Genomic DNA, 10,187 nt, shown 5'->3' on the forward strand with positions numbered 1-10,187 from the left:
CGGCCGACAACTGGTCATCCAATGTCAACCGTGAATCCAGGAGAACACCCAAGTTGCGGACCCGATCTGAGGGGGCCAAAGTTTCGCCCCCTATAGTCAGCGATGGAGTCAGCTGACTATGCCGGGGCGCCGGCAACCACAGCCACTCGGTCTTGGACGGGTTGAGTCTGAGTCTGTTCCTCCCCATCCAGACCCTCACTTCAGTTTGCCAGGCGGCCGCCATGGACAGCTGGGGGGCTTTTTCTCCCTCCCCTGTTCAGTTTCGCATTGCTGGGGGGCTCTGAAAAGGGCTGAAAATCGCCCCGAAGAGACGACCAGCAAGGAGGGGCTATCGCTGGATCGCGGGAGAGCAGCAACTCTCCCGTTGGAGCAGGTGATCCCTCCAAACCGGCGGATGAAAGGACCAGCCATTGAAATATGGCTCGTCCCTAGGCTGCAGACAGCCGAAGTCACATTCACCATCTGGCAACTTCAAAGCAGCATGGAAAGGACTGGGTGAGATCTACTTCTCTTAAATCCTAATTGCTTTTTTGTACCTATTCAAGTTGCTAATGTACTTTCCCCCCTGTGGAGAGGGAAGGGGGATTTTAACCCTCCCTCCAGAAACAACGGTGATTGAATACACAGGGGAGTTTCTTTTTTTTTGAAAACGTTGAAAAAAATAATTGGATTTCAATTGGAACTTTATTTCCTAAAGCTTGTGGATTAAAAGATTTTTGATTATTTACTTTTTACTTTTTATTTTCATTCGAAAGTCTGGGTTTTTCCTCTTAAAATAACCCCCCCTGAAAGGATTACAATAACTTTGAGATTTAAAGGAATTCCTTAAACAGTGGGGTGACATCTTATGGCTAAACCTGAAATTGCAATTTATTATTCTTAAAGAAAAGAGACTTGGCTGACAGTTTAGAAAAAAAGATAAGATTCATGTAGTAACCTTGAACACCAGCTGTGAGAGTTTTAGCTCTGTTTCTTATTTACTGGGGGGGAAAACTGTGAAAGTTTTCAATTCAACCCATCACTATGGAAGACCAGGAACAGACCTTTCCTATGGAAGAAATGCAAAAACAAATTTTTGCTATGTTGAAAATAACTTACTAAACTTACCAAACTCTTCTTAAAGCTGGCAATGAAATAAGAGCTTTTGGGGAAAAACCAGAAAGTGTCTTAGATATGCAAACTCAAAGTTTGACTATAACTAAAAACCTGTCTATACAGAATACAACAGAAAAAATCAAACAATTAAATATTATGACAGAAGACCTAACTGCCCAACAAGTACAGACAATAGAAAATTCAAAAAAAAATCTGACAACATGGATGGAGGAAAAAAACTGCTATATAAATCAGAAGGAATTTGAAGATCAAGAAGAGAAACAGATGGAAGAAAAGATAAACAGTTCAGGACAACTACGTCAAGAGGAGAAAATAAAGAGACGATCCTGTAGTCCTGCCAGACCCTTCAGCCTTCCAAAAATGGTGACTGAATGGTCATTTCAATATGACATAATATATATAATAATACAAGAAATCTTTGAGGACCCTGAAGCAAGGACATCGAAAATGTTTTGGCAAAGAAAAAAAGCCAGAATAAGACTGAAGAAGAATGGTGGACATATTTAGGAGGTTTAAAATAGAATATACTTAAGTAGACAAGACCCGTATTTTGAATATGAGATATTGTTATGATGTGAAGATAAAGAAAAATGTTGGCTAATTAAAACCTAGATGCATAAATATCAACAGTTAAATTGAAATATTGAGTTGTTTATAAAGGTTAGATAAAGGTGATTAAGACATGTATATGTTAAGAGTGATGTAACATAATTAACATGTTTTGATGTAGTGATAAGAAAAATTATAAGCTTAAATATGAGAAAGTGGACATAAGGAAGAATGCTGAAATGGGAGAATTTTTGGTTATTGAATCTATGATACTTGGAAATTATAATGAAAATAAGAATATTATGTTGTATTACTAATCTGTTGACATAGAAGTGAAATAGATATATATCCAGAACACTAGATGTTGGGGGGAATTGTGACAAAGGGAATTGGGGTCATTTAAAAGTTTGGAAATGATAAATATTAAACATTTAATTTAAATATCAACGCAAAATTAAATCTGGGAAAATTCATAAGGTTATTGATGGTCCAAAAGATGGAATGTTAAAATAAATAAGACATATAAAATTATTGATAAATGTAAGAAAGCTATTAAGTAGCTGATGGATAGAATAAGAAGTATACTAATTTAAACAAGAGACAGTATGTATTAAGGGAAAAGAGAGAGGAAATATTGGCTGTAATAGTTGGAGATTTGTATTAATAATATTTGTATGTAATGGAATTATTGTAACTCAGACCACGTTGCTTTTCAAAGATATAATTGTAACATTGGAAAATTAATAAAAAGTTTAAAAATAAATAAATAAAAGCTACAACACAATTCTCCAAGATGTTGCAGCTTAATCACATTATTAGATGCCTTCACTTTCCTGGTTTGTGTTTTTTTATTTTCCTATGTTCAAGCCTCATACATCCTTTAAATAAAGACTTGGAGAAGACTCCCGGTCTTGTGCCGTAGCGCCTGGTCGCGGGATCACGGACCTCCGCACCCTGCAGCTAGTTTCGCCCTGCCAGGGGACCCTAAATGGGTCTAAGTTACCCCAGAGAGGCGGCGAAGAAAGAAGGGTGCCCCGACAACTCTGGAACGATGGCGGTCATTTTGTTCAGTTCGGGAAAAGCCTTCTAACCCGACACACATGAACAGCATGCTTGAAACTGGGTGAGGAATTTGATCTCTCTCCTATTTTATACCTAATTTTCTGAAAAAGATCCCCAAAAAGGAAAAAGCCTCCCAAAGTGAGAAGGGGGGGGGAATTGTCTCATCCTTCTATAGACGGAAGCAGTAAATTAAACCCTTATGGGGAATAAACTTTACCATTTGAAAGCTAAGAAAATTGTTAAAACTCTATACCTGAAAAAGCATTGATGAAATTATATATATATATAAAAAGAAGAACAAAAATAACTCTTTGTTTTAAAAAGTTGAAAAATGAACAGTGACATCTAATGGAGGATTAGAAAAAACTATAGCAGCACTGACCCACAATTTGGCAAGATGCCTAGAAACAGCAAAAAACAGCTGGGAACTAAGCATTGAGTTATCTACTACTGAATGAAACTACATATGTTTAGAAACTGCTGACCTTCTGGAATTATAAACACACTGAACTGCATTCTTAAATCTTAACCTAAGAACTGTTTGCAAAGAAAGAAAAATTTTGGCCTTTGGGTAATCTTCTAAAGGAGAAATTACTGGAAACTTTTAGATGGTCAAATACTTTGAACTGAATCCTGATTGGCTGATAATTATAAGATCCCTGAAAAGAAAACTGCCACAAAATATTGTTTTCAGTGGTGCCTTGACAATTGGAAATGTACTGGATTATAAAACCACTATATAAAGACAAGAACTGTGTAAGATTTCGCTGTTTGGATTTTAGGATGGACTGGCTTGATAAAACTAATTAAAAAGATTTTGACACCGATGGGAAACTACTTAGAGGGGAGAGATAAAATGGATATTATATACCTATCTAAAAGTAATATAAAACCATATCTAACACTTCTTCCTGAAGAACCCAGTTTGGAGCTTCAAAGATCTGCAAGAACATTGACTCAAGACAATACAAATACATTCCAGGAGAAAATATACACAATCCTGCGACAGATTCAAACGATAATTGTTTCAAACCATGATGAGATTAGAAATCAGTTTGACAATATAAACAAACATATCTCTAACTTAAACCTACAGCTAAATGACACTCAGAAAATGTCAACAAAGAATGAACAAACAAATCAGACAACAGAATATAAATTAAATGAAAGTGACTTAAATAGAAAAGCTACAAATGAAGAAAACTACAATTTAATACAAACAAACAAAAATCTGCAAAACCTTACTATAATAAAGAAGACAAAAAAGATGCCTTATCCTCCAGTACTGCAAAACAAATTTGAGGATAAAAAAGAAGAACAAATAAAATGGATTAAAGAATTGTCAGAAGAATCATCAAAACGTGGGAGAGAAAAATCTGATATCTTACTTGATTTGTCTTTTTTGTCCCCAATAACACTTACAAAAATACAACCTGGCAAGCCAAACTTACTGATCTGAAAAGCGACTTGGCAAAAGAAGAAGATCAAAGTTGGAGTCAAGAGACGTTATTCAACTTATCAGATGGAATATTATATGACTAAGCATTTGTTTGAATATGGTTAATATATATATAAAGTTTGGATATAAAGAGGTCCTAGAGAAAGATTATTAGGTGGTATATTATAGGAAGAAATATTGTTGGAATATAGCCAAAAGAATAGATAAAGCTTGTAAAGGGGCCCTATAGTAAGAGGAATAAGACATATAAGTAGTATAATACTTTTAGAATATATGAAATGTTAAAACATTGAGAGGGTCTATTTAAATGAAAAGTTTGGATATTTAAAGGTAATGAATTTTGAGAAAACTATGACTGATAAAAGAGTGGTTTGAATATTGAGGGGAAACTGAGCTTCAATAAGAACCTTGAAAACAGGACATATAATGATTTAATAACATGACTTTTATGAATACAATGGAAATAGGCTGATTAAAAACATGTTATATGTTATTATATGCATAAATACTAAAAAAATGTTTATATTCAACTAGGTTTGTACTGAAAATATTAAGAATTATATTTGTTTAATGTAGACAAAAGGAGAATATTACAGGAAGAAGAGAGGATCAAGAAATATATTACTAATATATTGATTAATTATAGAAATTAATTATCATTGATTGTTTTAAATATATGAACCCAGACCACACACTGTTCACGAAGCACTAAAGATTGTTATTGCAAAAAATTAATAAAATATATATATTTTAAAAAAGACCTTGCATTGAAAGTGGGTTCTTGACCAATTTTGCATTAGTCAGCATGTTAGCGCTATACTGTTACAAAGAGGCTAAAACAAATATGCCCTCAGTGTGGTGTCTCTTGGGGTTCTAGGAAACTAAATAGATTCTGCAAGCTTGAAGGGAAGAAAAGATATGAGTTATGTGTGTTAGTAGTGAGCTTTCCAACTTCTGGATTATAGTTCTACCATTTTGATATTTTTAAAGGGAAATTGCAGTACCTAATACAATGGAAGGGATACCCGTTGTCTGAAGCCACCTGGGTGAAATCCAGTGAAGTAAAGGCTAATAGATTGGTCAAAAGGTTTCATGTGAAACACCCCAACAAACCGAAAGATAACCCTTAACATATGCTTTGGTTTGCTTTATAGGATCTGTCCTTTTTTGTAAGGGGGGGCGGATGTCAACGCTGCAAATACTGTATATTCTTGCTTTGACAATATGCAGAACTGTCTGGTATTTTTATAGTTAAATCAGGCAACAGTGAAAGGGGAGGAGAATAAGGAAAGCCCGGGAAAAAGAAACCGGAAGTAAATCACATCTTCCAAGTTAATTGGAAGATGTGAACCATGACCCCAAAATAGGGGCAGGAAAAATGCCTGTAATGTATGTGCAACGGAAAAGAATCTCAGATCTAAGCATTTCCACCATGCCGTACTGACATCTTTGTAATCTTAATAAATGCTTTTAGGAAAAATATGCCTGAAAGTCCTTTTAAGTGTTTCGTTAATCAGACACATGACATGAGGATTGAATAATTATATGTATGTTGAGTAGTTTAATAGGTACCAGTTTAGTGGAAGATAACAGCGTTCCATACGCCTTTGGCATATAGCCATGCTGGCCACATGACCATGGAAATTGTCTTCGGACAACAACGCTAGCTTCCTCGGCCAAGAAACAGAGTTGAGCACTGTGCCCTAGAGTCAGATACGACTGACAGGGAAACCTTTACCTTTAGTTCTTCAGTGTTTAAATCCTTGGTTGATTCTCCAATTTCAGCAAATCAAATTAAAATGACACTTCTTTTAAACTCTATTTTGGGGTTATTTAACAGGAAAACAAAAAGTAAGTATTGAGACCAAACTTCTTAAAGTGTTGAAGTTCTGTTTCTCTGTCCTAGATTTCAAACATGAATAGAACACAAAATATGATGAATGGCTCTTTTCTTGCATTGTCAAAACATATCTCAAGCCATCAACTGTCAATTACAATGTTAATGTAATATTACAGACCAGGTGCATGTTTTTCTAAATCCTGGTCTAAATAGTAAATTCCTCTTACCTGTTGTGATAAGGTTACTTCACTTCTTTAAAAATAGTCAGTGATGAAATAATTAAAATCCTTGATAATTCAGTGAATTTTTTTAAATCAAGGAATCACGTGATTTGACAATGAAGGAATACATGTAGGCAGTTAGAAACTAGTATTTTACAAAACAGACAACTGAAAAACATAAAAGTATATAATCTGCATGTAAGAATAATTTTAAACGAGACTCTATTTTTTTCAATATGTGAGTATATGTAATCTAAACTTTGCAATGTTCTCCTGATAAATTTATTTTCAAGGTGGAAGGTGTTTTTTTTTACAGATTCTGATCCCTGAATTCTTTCAAAGCGAAGAACAACCTTTACAACCTGGTGTTTCCCTTTTTGATTTGAACTATTTCCCCCACCTCAAGTCAACTTGGTCAAAGGCTGAAATTACAAGGATTAGATTACAAAACAGAGGAAAGTAAATTGGAACAGACTGGGGAATCAGCTTAGAACTTGGGCAGAGAATTTTATGCCCAAATTTTGATTTATTGATAATGGAATAAAGCACTATTTCTAAAAACAAGTAGACATAATGGCCATTCCCTAAAAAATTTTCTCTTTTTCCTTTCCATGGGTTATTTTTCAGGTAAGAGTTTATGATCTTCTCCAGTATGAGCATGGATCAGATGATGTCCTCATCTTAGCTACCGATGGACTATGGGATGTACTATTAAATGAAGAAGTAGCGGAAGCCATCACTAATTTTCTGCCAAACTGTGACCCTGATGATCCATACAGGCATGTAACCTCTCTTCTGTAAAGCTGTATTTGAAATTGTCTTGCTTTTTCCTGAGGATAACATTGAGGGTATTTTGTTATAAGATGATTAGCTTATTACATAGAACAAAAAGCATTTTCAGCAAGGTTTTCATACTATATTTCACAAGAGGCTAATTTTAGTTCTACAATTTTAAAGTGAATACAAATAGATACAAATAAAAAAATTGATTGTAAACAAAAATGTGATAGAAGCAGTTCAGTTTGCACCAAAGCAAATTTTTCTGATTTCTGAATTCTGAAAAGTTAGACAACGAAATAAAAGATTTATTCCTGTCTGCACATGCTTACAATTAAGAGATGCACTTTTACGAAATATAGATTTAGGAAGTTCAGCTATTGCTTATAAGCTAACCAAAGCTGTTCTATGCCCTGTAGGGAAGAAGATCAATTTTAAAACACATTTAAGCTGATATGTTTTCTCAGTGCTTTTTTTGTAAAAAAAAAAAAAAAAAAAAAGGTGCCGGAACTCACACATATCATACAACCCGCCTTACCTACCCTACAACGTTCCATCCAAAAAAGGTGCCGGAACTCCGTTCTGGGCGTTCTATGACAAAAAAGCCCTGTGTTTTCTGTCTCTGATATTCACTCACTTTTCTTGTGCTATAAAGACAAAGATGAATGCCTCCATATAGCAGTGACTGATGGACTGATTGTATGGTCATATTCTGAAAAAAATTCAAGCAGACAGAAATCCTAGAATATTACCCAAGACTGAAGTTCCCTCCCCCAGATACAAAGTAACAAGTTGTAATTCCCACCCCAGACTGTCATAAATCACATTCACCAATTATTCCAAAACACGGGCTCTCCCCCAACTTCTCAACCCGCCAAAACTTTATCTAACATAGAACCTTGAGTTCATACACATCTGCAATTGTTATGGCTAACTGAAAACGCTCGAGCATTCCCCTCATCCCCCCTTCTACATCTAAATATCTCAAACAGCAGAAAAAGCACAGTAAAAGCAAAAGGTAAAATGGTTGCAGTTTCTTAATTGTCACAACGTTGACATCCAGCCCTCCTTAACAGAAAGGAGAGTCCTGCAAATCAAACAAAAGCACAGGTTAAGGATTTCTCCTTGGTTTGTTCGGATGTTTGTCATAAAATTTACAAATAAGTCTATCAGCTTTTACATCAGTACATTTAACCCAAGTAGCCTCTGATAAGGGGTAGCCTTTCCACTGCACCAAATATTGTAGTTTCCCCTTATATAACCTAGAATTGAGAATATGTTTCACTTCATAATGAGTCTTCTCAGCCACCACAAGGGGCTCAGGTGCTTTCTTGGGAGGGGGTCTTAAAGTTGATTCCCTGAAAGGTTTCAACAAGCTGCAGTGAAATACAGGGTGAATCTTCCCTAAAAGTCGAGGGAGTTTAGTTCTACAGTAACAGGGTTCAGAATTCACACTATGGGGAAAGGACCCAGGTACTTTGGTCCCAATTTTTTACTAGGCAATTTGAGTCTTAAATACTTTGTGGACAGATAATCCTTTTCCCGAACGTGAAATGATATCTAGGGAGTTCTTTTTTATCAGCTTGTTTCTTATACATTTCCGAGGCTTTCTTCAATGCTTTTTTGGCATTGTCCCACACTTCCTTCCAAGCTGACACCCATTGATCTAAAGTTTGAGAAGCAGGGGGATCTTGGGGGTATTCAGGTATTGGGATGAATTCCTTCCCAGTAGTGATTTTAAAAGGCGTGAAACTAGTGCTACTGTGGACAGTGTTTTTTTTAATACAAGTTTTATTGAGTTTTTCAGTTTTTACAACAAGTGCTTAGGAAATAGTGTGGTGATGGGGTAATCAATTATCCAAAAACCAAGACATTTGTATATAGCTCAGGTTAACTTGTTAAAAATTCCTTCTCTAATTCCCTCAAATAATATACCATATTCAGATTAATACATTTCTAGTGAAATTCAATCAATCAGTAAAATTATCAATAACAATTTAACTATACAAATCCCAATCCTGTATTTAAGCTTTACAAAATTCCAGTTATCATATTTCAATTTAGCTGTAAATGGACATATTATTTATACTTAGGGTATCCCTAATTTCCCTCTTTTCATAACATAATAATTATAATATCTAAAAATGAACATATTATTCCCACAATTACATTCTTATATTTCCTAAACATATTCTATTCTTATTCTACTAGCTCCTCATTTACTAATACCATGTTTTCTATTAGCACAATCCATTTTCTTATTCTCATTCCATTACAAAGTAGTTATCATAGATAAGATAAACATATTATTTCAAAAAATACATTCTTACTCTATTTCACATATTTATTCTACTAACCGAGAATTTTCCTCTCGCTTATAAGTCTGAGTCAATCCATATCTCTAAAAAGCCTTTTTAACCCGTTACATACAATTTTAGATCTCATTTTTAAGCGTTATTCTGGCTTTCTTTATGTGCCAAGCAGGTTTCCATAACAGAGCCTCTCTATCAACAAATAAGTCTCTCTTTATTCTACGTAATATCATTTGGTCAAGGGAAAACGTCCCATCCTCTGTTTTAGGAACCTGACTCTTTTGTGATTAATCCCTTGTTGTTTTAAAAATTCAAGTCTCAATGTTTGGTTCAGCTGAGTAACACACTCAGTTGTGTCTAGTTTTGTGATTAGTAGTTGGTTATCAAAGTTGTCATAGTTCTCAATAAATCATATTTGTACATCAATTCCTGTTGCTTTTGAAATTATATATGGTTTAGTTAAAGTTACTTTTTGATCATCAAAAATCTCAATAGGTTGTATATAATGTGGCATAAAGTCCTCTTTGGTGTTGATTGATTCCTCTTCTGTTGTTTTTGGGCCTGTAGGATAGTCCAGAACTTTTCAACCTTTTCACCCACTGTACCACTTTTAGGATATGGCAACATCTGAGTACCACCAGTCACCTAGCAAGGTGTTGTGATTCCGTGCCAGCCTGTGTTCCCAACAGCTGAGTCTGAGGAATCTGAGGAGGAGGTGGAGGAGGCTGTTGAGGGGCCATCAGGGTCAGAGGGAGGCTCTGATGAATTACAAGACTCACGGCTTGATGAAGAGCCTGGCCCCTCCAGTCGTGTTTCTGATGAAGCTCAGCTGTGTGAGGAGCAGGAGTCAG

At 35.3% G+C, this 10,187-nt stretch overlaps 1 protein-coding gene across 1 annotated transcript in view; it reads left to right on the top strand.

The window, feature by feature from the left end:
• LOC107292986 (protein phosphatase 1H) overlaps positions 1-10,187 on the top strand; it is a 79,111-nt gene that overhangs the window by 54,217 nt on the left and 14,707 nt on the right. Inside the window, exon 9 of the mRNA XM_015822114.1 lies at positions 6,875-7,026. Coding sequence (XP_015677600.1) covers positions 6,875-7,026 — 152 coding nt within the window. The remainder of the gene's footprint in view (positions 1-6,874; positions 7,027-10,187) is intronic.

This window comes from Protobothrops mucrosquamatus, unplaced genomic scaffold (genome assembly GCF_001527695.2).
Source record: "Protobothrops mucrosquamatus isolate PMUCROS unplaced genomic scaffold, P.Mucros_1.0 scaffold1468, whole genome shotgun sequence".
Taxonomy (NCBI): Eukaryota; Metazoa; Chordata; class Lepidosauria; order Squamata; family Viperidae; genus Protobothrops; species Protobothrops mucrosquamatus.